The sequence below is a fragment of the Piliocolobus tephrosceles genome, chromosome 2, assembly GCF_002776525.5.
Source record: "Piliocolobus tephrosceles isolate RC106 chromosome 2, ASM277652v3, whole genome shotgun sequence".
In the NCBI taxonomy this organism is placed as follows: Eukaryota; Metazoa; Chordata; class Mammalia; order Primates; family Cercopithecidae; genus Piliocolobus; species Piliocolobus tephrosceles.
Window position 1 is genome coordinate 72,395,437 of NC_045435.1, and position 13,557 is coordinate 72,408,993.

General features: G+C 43.0%; 1 protein-coding gene across 15 annotated transcripts in view; it reads right to left on the reverse strand.

Moving 5' to 3' along the window:
• Nucleotides 1-13,557, reverse strand: part of ATXN7 (ataxin 7) — a 159,252-nt gene that overhangs the window by 18,007 nt on the left and 127,688 nt on the right. For 9 of the 15 annotated variants that reach the window (XM_023200432.3, XM_023200437.2, XM_023200446.1 and 6 more), the window contains 4 exons: nt 13,041-13,239; nt 12,555-12,676; nt 7,018-7,996; nt 4,018-5,860 (listed from right to left, as the gene is read on the reverse strand). In XM_023200432.3, the coding sequence (XP_023056200.1) occupies nt 5,672-5,860; nt 7,018-7,996; nt 12,555-12,676; nt 13,041-13,239 (1,489 nt within the window). In that variant the 3' untranslated portion in view covers nt 4,018-5,671. The other 6 variants (XR_004228846.1, XR_004228847.1, XR_004228845.1 and 3 more) reach the window with 4 other exon arrangements.

Here is a 13,557-nt window from a genome sequence, read left to right on the forward strand (position 1 = left end):
CACAACCTTTTCTTATAAATAGTATAAATTATTTTATTTACAGAAACTTGTTACAAAACAAATAGACTATATATTTCTTCTCTTTTAAATATCCAAAGTAATTTTCTATCCCTTGACATTTGTTCATGTTCTATACAGCAGCCAACACAAAGTCCAGCTGAGATGCTCTTGATTATGTGTACAAATTACCAAACTATTCACACGTTTTTAACACAGGAGATTGCTTTTATAACCAAGCTCAAAAAAAAAAAAAAAAAAAAAAAGCAAAATGCTTTCAAGGCCCTACATTCACACTGACAGTATGTAGTGCTCATTTAAATGATCTGAAAATGTAAAATGTTTTGCACAAAATGTAAAAATGATTATTTTCTGCTAAACAAACTTTTTAACAATATTTTTTCAAAGCCCAATCCCCCCAAACCCCCTGGACAGAATGAGCGACATTAAGAAATTCCTTGGCAACAGAACTCTTACAGGAAGACAGCTGCCTTTATAAGTTACATTTTTCAAATTATACATTTTTTTCATGTTCTCAGAGGTACTTATTTGTATTATATTTTTGGAATACAAAATATTTTAAATATTTTATTTTAAATTGTATTTCACGAGTGAATAACAAAACGGACACACCGTGTAAGTTGCTGGCTGACAAAAAGATTTGCAACCCTTGGTGCCACCAGGCAATCCATCACCAATTGAATTACTACGAACCAAAAGGTCTTAATTTTAAAATACCTTATAAAATTACCAGCATGGGTGGTTTTCAACTCCTCCCCTAAAATTTTAGAAACAATATTTACGTGGAAAAAAGCAAACTCCAAAAGTTCAACTGAACATTCAAGTCTTTTTAAAGAGATTCTGTCTAAGCTTAAAACTAGGTTCAGGCACTTTTCAGTTTTTTCCATTAGTTTTAAACCACATCACATGTGCTCAGAGTATACACACACACACACACACACACACACGCAATCACACACTCTCACACATAAAATACTAACAAAAGAAAAGCAGTGTGTCACTTAGTTACATGTAGTCTATCGGGAAACCAGGCAACCAGGAAGAAGCAATGCCCACTTCATCTGTATGAATCCACTCCCGAGACACTAAAAGGGACAAAGACTTTTCACAGAACAGAGGCATCCCTTAAAACTGTAAAGGAGGCAGGTTCTAGAACTATTGGCTTGGCAGTGAACCACTTCAAATTATAAAAAGGTATTTACTTTTATTAATTAATAAATAAATACTAGATGATCTCAATTGTACCAAAACAGGATATCAGAAAAAAAGACCTGTGCAAAAATACATATTTAAATATGTACAATTCATTTTTAACAAAATATGTCTTCTGAAATAGGGATACTTCCATATTTATAATAGAACAAGAAATTCCAAAATAAAGATACAAAAGTAGGTTTTGTATAATTCTTTGTTCATCATTGCAGCACTTTTTTTTTTTTTTGTAGGTTAAGAAAACTGCAGGAGTTGTCATGAAATTCTATTGGAAAGAATATAAAAATTATCTTGGTTTTAAATTGATACCAAAGTCTGTCTAGAAACAACCCAACCACTGCAAATTTGGTTTTTGCAAGTTAATTTAATTCAAAAAAATACTTGTACTCCCGTGTTTTAAATGGTCTTAATTGTTCATCATCATAAAAAGTAGTTGTAGGAGAAAATAAAATATTTGAACAGTCTAAAATTTAATAGCACTGTTTAGAATAGGTCTGTTTGTGGCAGGCAGAATCCAAAATGGCTAATTTCCTAATCCCGATACTCTGTGTATTACCGGGAGACATAATGAAATTCAATTAAAACCTCAGTCTAAGAAATCAAATGTTCAATACTTGCTAATCTAAATATCTACATTGTTCTGAATCAACTTGTTATCATGGATCCTATTCACATCTTTCGGAACAACATGATCTATCTGTAAATTCCATTGCTAAAGGCAACTTTATAACCATCAAGTCCTCTTGGCTCTGAAAATAAATTCTACCCATACCCCATTGCACTTGTCACCAAGGAATCAACAGGTACGTTCTGATTCCCTCTCACCTCCTCTCTCTTCCCCGACTGGGATGGAAACCACATTGATTTATCCTAACTATGCCAAACTGGCCCATCCATGCCCTCTCCTTACTAAGCTCTCCTGTAGTATCATTTTAAAAACATTTACTGATTGCATAATAATTGAACAAGATACTGTTCTCTCCTTCCTTTAAAAAAATCAGTATTTTACATCAATTTATAGCTAAAGTATCTGCATAAGGTTTTTGTTTTCTTACGTAATAAGAATAATTCTGTAGCAATTCACATTATTAGGCTGGTAACCAAGTTTATTCATTCTACCTGTTGTTGACTTGAAATTCCCTGAAACTGAAGTTTGAAACCCAAGAACTGTAGGGAAAAAGGGATGTACTGACTGGCTCTCACCAGGCCCTGGCCAGGGCAACGATCAGTGCTGTGGAAATTTTACCCTGTGTTCGGCAACTTTGTGTGTTTTTCTAAGCAACAGTGCCTGGTTCTCGTGTCAGAAGCCTGTAGTGGTGGAAGCACCCATTTAAAGGCTCCGGCTCATACCCGAATTCAATGACACCTTCTCCAAGCAATGCTGTTTTAACATATTAAGGTCTTTCTTTAGGGTTGGGGTACTAGAAAAAATATCCTAGAGGGCTCCAAAACTCTCAGGAAGATGGCTGGTATAATCCCAAGAAAGGAGGGTGTGGGTCAGGGCAATCCTATACACACATCACAAAAGACCTTCAGGTCGGGACTTACATGTTCTCCAACTCCCTTCCCTTGGTGTCTGCTCTCCTCCCCAACCACATCCAAAGAAACATCTGGAGTGGCATGAAGGGGAGTGCATACAAAAACACACAATGCCAGAAGTGCCTGAAGTGGAAACCTACATTTAGTCCCAGGACAGTATCCAAAGAGGAAAACAAGGGTAATGCAGAGAGTGCCTTGGAAACATTTAAGTGTATCTAATAATGTCACTTGAAAAGGTGACTTTCAAAAATAGACTAGGTAGGACAACCAACCCAATCTGACATACTGTTTACCATGAAAACTTAATGGATTAAGAAAATTTCTTCTCTTTGGAAATCTTGAAAAGAGTTTTTTCTCCCTATAGTGATTTTAACTTCCTCATTCCCACCCTCCCCCGACCCAATTTGGCCTTCCCTTCTCCAAACTTCCCTCCCTTCCTTTTTTTCTCAATAAAAAATAAAGAAAAAAAATCACACAGAATTGCTTTTGTATCATGAAAAGTAAGTCTCCAAAATAATTTATACTTGCTGTCTGGGCATCGAAAATCTCAAACCAGTTTGTAAGTTAGAAACTTCTGACAGTTTCTTTTCCCAAATTACTTTCAAAAGGCTGGGCTACTTTGTCATGGTGCCTTGGGCTAACATCCGTATTTCATTCCTGGAACACTGCTATCAAAATCTAAAGCCTAATTTCCTTCTTCAGAGGGTTACTCGGGATGCAGCCCTCTGTCCTCTGGAAGGTTTCTGGTCTCCAGTTAAGTTGCCTAACTGCTGGAGAGTGACCTACAGACGACAGTGTTAAAAAAAAAAAAGGTAGTAAAAGGAAGGAGGGAGAAAGGTCTACAGTAACGCTCTTGCCAAAACATTCTTTTGCCCAGCCAATCTACTTGAAGAGTGGCTCCGTGATATACTGCAAGTTAAAAAACAAAACAAAAACAAAAACTTCTCACAGATTGGTACAAGCAGTCCAGACCACTTTAACACTGATAAAAGCAATTCGGTGGCTGAACTTGATCCAGTGTCCTTTATGAGTACTCACTGCTAGAGACATAGCTTCAGGGAAATCCTCTGTTAAAACAACAGCCAGGCAGGTTTCTACCCTTGAGGCCCACAGGAGGTTGGGAAAACAGACTCAAAGGCATCGTGGAGTCCAGAGTGCTGAGTGGAGGTGTAACTTGTCCTCAAAAGTGTCCGCATTATTCCTCCCCGTGCTATTTTCAGCTGTCAGGGACGTGCCTTTGGCTTTCAAAGAAGAGGGGGTGGGGAAATAATGAAAAGGTAAGTAAGCGTTTGCACACTGCACTCTCTTGATTCTAAACAAGAATATTCCAAAGACTGCACACTACTAAAGTCTCCATTGACTGAGTGACACCAGGAACAGTCAGCTATAGAATTTGGCCTTAGCTTTCAAATGCCTTCACTACTACCGGGCACAATCATTGCAAAGATTCACTTCTAGACAACTGGCTAGAAGAGATGCAGGCCTGGGTTTCTAGCTTAGAGAAAAGGCTCTTATGTTTGCCTGTTGGTTTTATTTACTGATTTTGTGTCCTTGAAGGTATTCCAGGTTGTTAACTGAGAAGGGAACAAGGTCAAGGGCTAGCACACACCGGTGTGACAGTTCGCACTCAAGGCAGTGCCCGTGCTGGGGGAGAGGAAACTCTGGCATTCGCAGTGGGCTTTTACATCTTTGGTGGCAGAGGCCATGAACAGACTCTTGGGGGTCACTACCCAACCCCATCATCTCCCAGACTTCCTAGCATGTCCCATTCTTCATCCCCTTGTTTAGAAAACTTCAACTAGCCCAGTTATTTTTGTTATAAAGGCAGCTCCACAAGGAACAGCAAGTAGAGATCCCTACTTTTGTAACAGCAGCATTCTTTAAAGCATTTTGGGGTCATGAGTCCCTTTGAGATTCTTATGAAAGCTATAAGATAAATGAACAAAGACATAAAAATGTGCAACACTTCTTGGGGTTCAATGATCCTTTGATTTCTAAGCAAGCGCCCCCACTCCTGCCCCAGGATTTGTGCAGCATAAAAAAAAAAACTATTCCTCTGCAGAGAAAATCTCTCTCAAACACAAATTTAAGTGGAAACTGATTTTAAGGAAAAAGCCCAAAGTTAGGCTGTCTGCATTGTTCTAGTAAGACACAGTGCCACTATATGGTAAAAATCAAAGGTGGCAAAATGGCAGGTCATGAGCCAAAGATAGCCCACAGATACATAGGCTATACCAGATTTAAGAAGAGAAAAAAACAAGTGTATGTGTGTGTGTATGTATGTGGATATATGTATGTATGTATGTGTGTGTGTGTATATATATATATATACACACACACACACACGTACACACATATATCTCGACTAAATTTCACATGCAAGTCCAGATCTGCAGCCTCTCTTTAAAGCTGGTAACAAATGTCTGGAAGCAGCTGCTCCATGTCGCCCTATTTCTAGTAGGCACTGTCAAATCTCTGCTGTGCCCCACCTGGCCCCCTTCTGTCTTTTTTGTTACTTGTGGGCATTAAGATCTACACTCCTGTCTAAATGAAGACAGTGTGCTCACTAATACAGATGTGAGATGGACATTACAGCACAATGGGATGCCCCTCCCATGGGGATAACGTCTCCTGGGGACTCTACTCTCAACGACGGTGTGTTGAATAATGGGTACACCATGTCTTCTGTGTTTATATTGGATTATTATGCTTATAAACTGTAATGAGTAACTATAAACCAAGAAGGAAAAGCACACTTCTCATTTGTCCAGGAATCCCCTGATCAGAATGCCAAACAACACATAATAACCCATAATGTATGCAGCTGGTTAAATTCACAAATATTTTCCCCATACCTTTGGCACTGGGTGTTAATTCACCCAAATATTAGAGGAAAATTATATCACACTAAGAAAATACTAAGAAACTTCTTGGTATTTTCTGAAAAAGTTCTAACCTGGCTGGCATTTGAGTTAAGTTCTGAAGACGAGGAAGGGGAAAAAAAACCATGAAAAAGAGCCTCACATTTTAAATCAGGGCTCTGGGGTGATGTTGCTGAAATTCCTGTTCGTAAGCAAGGTGAGGAGATATCCTGATGAATAAAATAACAAGATGAGAGATGAGCTGGAAGTTAGAGCAAAGGAAGCTGGAAGAAACAGCTACAGGTGAGGTCAGTAACAGGCAGAAGAGCTGGGACGAGACAAAAATACAGCCTAAGAGAGAAAGTCATGGTTAATTATGAATCCCACAACCACTTAGCCACTTCTCTACTGATGGGTTCATATGCAGACTTCTTTTTAACTATAAGCTTGGAATGAGATTTCAATCTTCTGCTATGCCCGTACTGAATCCTGTTTTTCCTGCCTCCCTCAAAAACGGGAAGAGAAAATAAGGGGTGAGATTTAGCCAGAATATCTGAAATTCTTTTGAGAGGGAAAAATAATAATTTTTTTTTTTTTTTTTTTTTGAGATATAGTCTTGTTCCGTTGCCCAGGCTGGATGGAGTACAGTGGTGTGATCTTGGCTCACTGGAACCTCCACCTCCCGTGTTCAAGCAATTCTCCTGCCTCCACCTCCTGAGTAGCTGGGATTACAGGCGTGCGCCACCACACTCAGCTAATTTTTTTATGTTTAGTAGAGATGGGGGTTTCACCATGTTGGCCAGGCTGGTCTCGAACTCCTGACCTCAGGTGATCCGCCTGCTTCAGATTCCCAAAGTGCTGGGATTATAGGCATGAGCCGCTGTGCCCGGCCCTCATTTTAAATCTTAAATCACCCCTTTCTAGATCAGTTTAATTTTAGCCCAGCTTTCCTCAGAGGAACATACTAAAAAACCACTATCCAGGAAACAATGCCTGTTTCCTTCCTTAAAGCCTTGAATGGCACACACTTCACAGCATTGGGATAACACATTATTAGCTATCTCATAAAGGGACTCCCCTCCAATTATGATTTTGCTGTCATGCCTGATGTTTTCTGCGGTTCTATCTACTAAAAACGCATTACTGTACTTTTTTTCCGAAGAGCATCTTCCAAAGGCACCAGAAATTCTGGCAGAAGAGCCTGTTTTACCTTCATATGGCTGTGAACTGTTTTTTGTGTTTTTTTTTTTTTTTTTAAGACACCATGAAGCTGAATATCTGTTTACAAACCAACCAACCAATCCAACCAAACACATTTCTGAGCTGGCAAAAGATCCTAAGGGAGAGGAAATGGGCGTTCCCATGGGGGTCATAGTCCATTTCCTACCTGATGAAGGAGGGAATTGTTCGTCAGTCCTTGTGCCCCTGCGATGGTGCCTGTATGTTTCATGTGGACGTTGTTCATGGCTGGCACTTTGGCAACCTTTGTGGGTTTGCTGCTGCTGTTGTTGATGCTGCTCGAGCTGGGTGAGCACTTTCTTTTCTTTCCTATGAGTTTGTCTAGAGGAGTGTGAGAGTGGGAAAAACTGCCGTGGGAGTTGACAGGCAGTTCATTGGACTGGTGAATGAAGGGCCCAAGAGAAAGAGTGGAATCACTGCTGTTCACCATCACACTCATCCTCTTGATGGATTCAGCAGGGCTCCCGCTGGGGGGGCCCCTCCCTGACTGGTCATGCCGGACGTTCACCGCATTTGCTTTATTCGTCACACAGTTGAGGCCGATGCTATGGGAAGATGTTACCGTTGAGGGGTAGGGAGGCCCAGAGTGAGCCACACAGTTTTTCCTAAAAGACTCCATGGAATGAGAAGAAGAGGAGGAGGAGGAAGAGGAGGAGGAAGAGTGAACCAACAGTGGGGAACTGTTTTTGCGTTTCTTTCCTGAGCCGCCACTGGTACTGCTACTGGCATTTTGACAGTTAGTGCTGTTACCAGAAGACTCCTTGGGCCTCAAAGATTTGCTGGATTTCAATTTCTGAGGTTTCCTGGACATAGGGGAGGAGGGAACCGAGGAAAGGCCAGAGGGTGTGGAAGGGGATGAGGATGAAGAGGACACTTGTCTGGATTGCATACTGCACACAGGATCCATTGCCCCTGAAGCAGCAGGCTGTGCATTTAGTGTGGTTCCATGAGCTGGTACCGATTTGCTATTTGGGGAGATGCAGGTAGATGAGAGCAGGACTGGGGATGTAGAGACGGTAGCTGCTGCCAGATAGCTGACTCCACATTGTGATGTCGGCACAGAGTTTGTCCGGTGAGGAATACGTGTGGAGATGGGTGAGGTGGTACTGGGCACTGGTGGGATTTTCCTGAAAAAATGAGAGGATAGTGAATGACACTGACCACAGCCTTTCACGGAGACTTTCAGATGGCATCCTCTTTGCTTATGACACAGAGAAATCATCCACATCAAAGCCATCACTCTGAACTACAAAGCCAATTCTGTCACCTCTCTCCTTCAAATTCTTTAATGCCTTCCTGGGGCTCTTAGAGTAACTATATGTGTGCAACTCCCCGCTGCTACTACCCCAGCCTCTAACTCCACCTCCCACCCCCAATGCCCTGTTCCCTGCTTCCAGCCGTTCCCTATATTCTGAGAAAATGCCACGACCCAATACCCCAACTTCTGCTCATCCTTTAAGTGTCGGATTGCTAATCACCAAATCCTCTGCAGAGAGTCATCCCCAGCTTATTTACCATTGTAGTCCTAGTGTTCAGCACGGTGCAGGAAACACAGAAGGCACTGAATAAATTTTTAGAGAATTCAGGAATGAATGAGAGAAAAGGAAGGGTGCAGCTAATTAACAGCAACTGCTAGGTCATAACTATTGGCCTGAAAAAGGGACTAAAGCCCCACAGTATCAAGGGATATTCAGCATGATGTTGTAACAATGGATTCTGTTAAGAATGTGTGGGCAAGGTATTTATCAGGGGATGCGGAAACCGTCTAAATTCAAACCAGGGAGGGTCTCCTTTTATTTTAGCTCTGAATGTTAAATGTGACAGTAACAAAATTTCATAAACTTCTTCGGCAGAATTTAAACTGAGGTGACAGAAGAGAAAAAGACCTGACTGGAAGGCAAGTGCCAGGACTGCCTTGATCCTGACTTACAGAGTAGCCCTGGCTGACCCAACCACTACCCCAGTGAGAGAGCTGGCCTAGACTTCTGCCCAGGTGATTTCCAGATGCTTTTAAAGACTACTGTTATTAATAAAATGAATTAATGACTGCAAGTATTTGCAAATGCTTTAAAAATCCCATCGGGCCAGGCACGGTGGCTCACACCTGTAATCCCAGCACTGTGGGAGGCCGAGGCTGGTGGATCACTTGAGGTCAGGAGTTTGAGACCAGCCTGGCCAACATGGTGAAACCCCGTCTCTACTAAAAATACAAAAATTAGCCAGGCATGGTGGTATGCACCTGTAATCCCAGCTGCTCAGAAGGCTGAGGCAAGAGAATCGCTTGAACCCGGGAGGTGGAGGTTGCAGTGAGCTGAGATCACACTACTGCACTCCAGCCTTGGCGACTGAGTGACACCCTGTTTTGAAAAACAAAAAACAAAATCCAAAACCCCATTCAAGGGTGCAGCTCTGGCCTGATGTTAGTGCTTTTCAACTCCAGCTGTTGCACACTACAGTCACCTGTGGAGCTTAAGCCACATCCATACCGATTACACCAGAGTCTCTGCGGGGAGTGGGGACAGACATCAGTAATTTCTAAATCTCTCCAGGGGATTCTAATGTGGAACTAAGATTGAGAGGCTAGGCTCTCCGCACTACTCATAGAGGAGGGTGGCAGGCACTGTCATTAATTACCTGAGAGGCTGGTTAGGAAAGCTGAGTTCCTGAGCCCCACCCCAGAATGACTTCCGACTGCATCAGAAGCTGTATGGCAGCAAGGCCCTGGCTGATTCTGGGGCATCCAGAATCCCTGCTCTAAATGAAGTCCAAGCCCTTCTGCTCACTGGGAGCAGTGGCTTCTCATGACCACCAGGTGGCTCAGGAAGCCAGGGCCTAAAGACCAGGCTGCCTTGAACCAAATCTTCCCTTCCAGAGCAGGGAAGGTTGTGCATCTCTCCGAGGCAATTACAAGTTCCTCTTAGAAAAGCTCTTTTAAGTAGTTAATTACTCTTTTGTGTATAAAGAGGCAAAATAACACTATGTACTCATACTGACTTGTGTTTGCATAAATAAACTATGTAGAGATACATAAAAAATAGTAACGTCTGTGGGGGCTGGGTGGAAAACAAGCATGTAGGAGACAGGACGACTCAGGATTTTCAATGTATGCCTCTTTATACTCGTTTTTCCTTTGTTTTTTGAGACGGAGTCTTGCTCTGTCGCCCAGGCTGGAATGCAGTGGCGTGATCTAGGCTCACTACAAGCTCTGCCTCCCAGGTTCACGCCATTCTTCTGCCTCAGGCTCGTTTTTCCTTTTCTAAGCCCAGTGACTGTATTACCATTTCAAAAAGTTAAAAAAATAATAACACCAACAAAAACCTTTGAAAACCATCCCAGCCCCTTCTTAGGGAATATGGGATACTGGTCCCAAATCAACAGAGGACAAGCAGTTCACAGAAATCACAGGTGGGCAGTGGCCTTTCAGGTTATGGCCATGCTGCAGAGAAAGTGCTGGTCTAATTTCACCACTGGCTAGAGACTCCACAAACTGAAGTTTACTCATTTCATACTCAATTCCCACTTCACTTACCTCTAATTTCACCACAATAACCCTCTAAGGAAGGATTTTGGGCTGAGCCAGTAGGATGGGACCTGGATCACTTTGAAAGTTTCCTTGAGGGCTTCAAAGATGCCAGGTGAGAATAGTTCTCTGGATGAGAAGTGCTGAGCTCCCCAGAGCAAATCTCAAGGGCTGCCTGAAAAGGCTACCAGCACTCCTATGTTGGGGGGCATCATGCACCAAGGTCTCATCTGCCCCAAGCCTATGTGCCAGCTCATTATTGAGCAACACGTCTCTTATTGCTGTAGACTTTTTAAAAACCAGTGGTCATGCTAATGGAAAGGGTCAGTTTCCTTCTTCCTGGAAGCAAGTAGGCAGCCTTCAGACAGAACGGAGAGTAGACAGGAGAGTTGACCTTATGATCCTACTTTTTAAAAAGTTCACAACATCAAGAGGAAAGTCTCACCATACAAATCACTAGGAACTGAAACTATCTTCGCTCAAACTGTTGGCCATAAGCCACATACCAACATAATGTGGATAAAACATTCAGAAGTCCATTCTACACTCCTAGGAGTACATTAAACCCATAGTTTCATGAGCTCAATGTGCTTTCCAAGTCCCAGTGGGTAGTAGGAAGAAATATGAAGTTGAGATTTCATGTATCTTAGGGAGTTCCGGTGTGGAAAAACTCCTGTAGAACCACCAAAACCAGTCCCGATTCTGTGTCTAGCCAGGGACAATGTTCCTTCATAAAGAAGAACCTCTTACCCAGCAAGAACCAGAAAGAAACATGAAAAAGAAAAGCAGAGTAACAGTGCTCTGGATCTGGTCCTCTAAGGAAACAAATGTAAGTCCTACTAATGATCATGGAGATGCTTCTTTGGGTTGCAGACAATCCAAGGCCTCTGACCAGCGTCTGACTTTATTAGAAAACCAAAGCAGGGAGGCAAATGAATGTACTGGCAGAGTCCATTTAAGGAGGCCCTAGTAAATGATGCCCAAACAGAGGATCTGGGATGGCCTGGGGATTACTGGACAGTCACTTTAGTAAAGCTTACTATTCACGAGTCACTCCCACCGAATACTAGTTCTCCAAGATGTTCCCCTAAGAAAGGTTCTGAGGTGAAAAGACCTTGGGACGTATTCCACATTATACATGACATTCCCTGCTTCAAGTGTTACAAAGCACAGTGCCCATTAAAGGCTCTGAGAAGTTCTGCAGTAAAAAATAGCACAATTTTTTTTTTTTACAGGAAAGGCTGAGTTAAACCTTTTTGGCCACGGAACTCTTCTTCCACTTAAAATCCTGTCTGGGAAGCATTAAGTACATAATATCACACAAGGTGTCTTAAATTGCAAACTGGAGCACATGGCTCCTCTACCTTGAAGCAATTTCAGTGTCACCTGGCCCCTGCTGGTTTCCTGGACCTCATCTTGTACCATGCTCACTTTCTTGCTATCTCTCCAAAAAGCTGTCATTTCTGACTCAAGACCTTGACACAGGTGCTTCCTTCTGCCCAGAACCCACTCCTCCCCACCATCCCAGTGACTGCTCTTTCTCATCCATGTGCCTCTTCACAGAGGCTTTCCCTGAATCCCTCTGGCATGTATATTTTCAGCTGTTTACTTGAAAACATGTTACCTCTAGGTTCAATTCCTGGCCCTACCACTAACTTGCTGCATGACACTGTATCTCAGTTTTGTCATCTATTAAAAAAAAAACAACAACACACACACACACAAAGAAACAGGGGTGTGGGGGAGGGTATAATCATGGTCAACTGACAAGAGAATTGTGAATGTTAAGTATATCTAAGCTGTTTGGTGTATAGTTGGCTCTCAGTAAGTCTTGGTGATTGTTATTGTTTCCATTCTCTCACTTAGGACAAGCTATCATCTCCTTATTCTTCTGTAGACTAGTTTTTTTCTCCCCTCAGCCAATCCCAACTAGACTGTGAGTTCCATACACGTGAGAGTCCTTCTGCTTGGAACCCCAGGACCCAGAACAATACGTAGTTGTGGAGCAAATGAATGAATGAATGAATGACAAGGCACCTTCTCAAGGCCATAGGCCAGCTTCATTTAGATAAGCATATCTTCATAACATCAGTCTCACGGGAAACAAAAGACAACGTAGCACTGTGTAAAGTCAGCTCCTCTCCCCAAGAACAACAGGCACTCACTTCCATAGCTGTGCATTCAGATGCTTCTCCACCATGAGGTTGAGGGCACAGCGAAGCCGGTTCCACCTGGAGTCAAACACGTAATAGCCTCTTCCAATCTGCCGGCTCCCAAATGTGCAAAACTGCAAGAGAGAACATAGCCGCGTGCTTGCTGACTCCCACACTGGCATGCCCAGTCAGGGTTCTCACTCCTTCAGGAAAGGAGCTAATCAGGAAAGACAGAACTGCCTCTGAGTACCGGAGGCTGTGAAGCATGAGAGTGACAATGCCTAGCCCTGAGTGTCATGGAAGAGAAAAGGGAAAAAAGCATGAGATGTCCCCCATACAGAGTGCGTGCTGCCTCTCGGGCACCCTGTTCTGAGCTTCTCTCACACCTTGACCGCGTCCCACACATACGGGCATGCCAAGGTCCCTGGCGCGCCCCCCTGCAGTGCCCTGTCCATGCTGTGTGGGGAGGGTCAACGCGGGGGTGGACGTGGAACTTACAGATGCTGGCTGAGGATGATGACCTGAATAATGACAGTCCAGTTTTTCAACAGACTCTTCTTTGTCATCGCCTTCGCCCTCCTCACTGGATAACCGAGAAGCTGGCTCAGTGGCAGGCAGGGGAGGGTGTGGAGACTCATGGACTGGAGGAGGGTCAATGGGGGCACTCCCACCTTGCTGAGCAGGGCAGCCTGGAGGCCTTGGTGAGTAGAAAGTGCAGCACCGATCAGATCACACACCTGGGAATCAGCCACCTTAACTGAGATACAACAATGTATCCAAAACAACTTAGGGGAGGGCCTGGGTTCCACCTCTAGCACTGGGGGAAAAGAGATGCCATCCAGGTGGCTTGGGATTAAAGGAACCTCTCTTCTGAACTGTAGGATGTTAAGTTCAGCTGTTTGCCAGATACAATCAAGGTAACTTAGAACGAATCCTTTCTATGGCCATTTGGGTGGTTCAGGTCCCTCTTCTATTCTCCCCCAAAGAAGGGGAAATATATGTGGAATTTAACAGA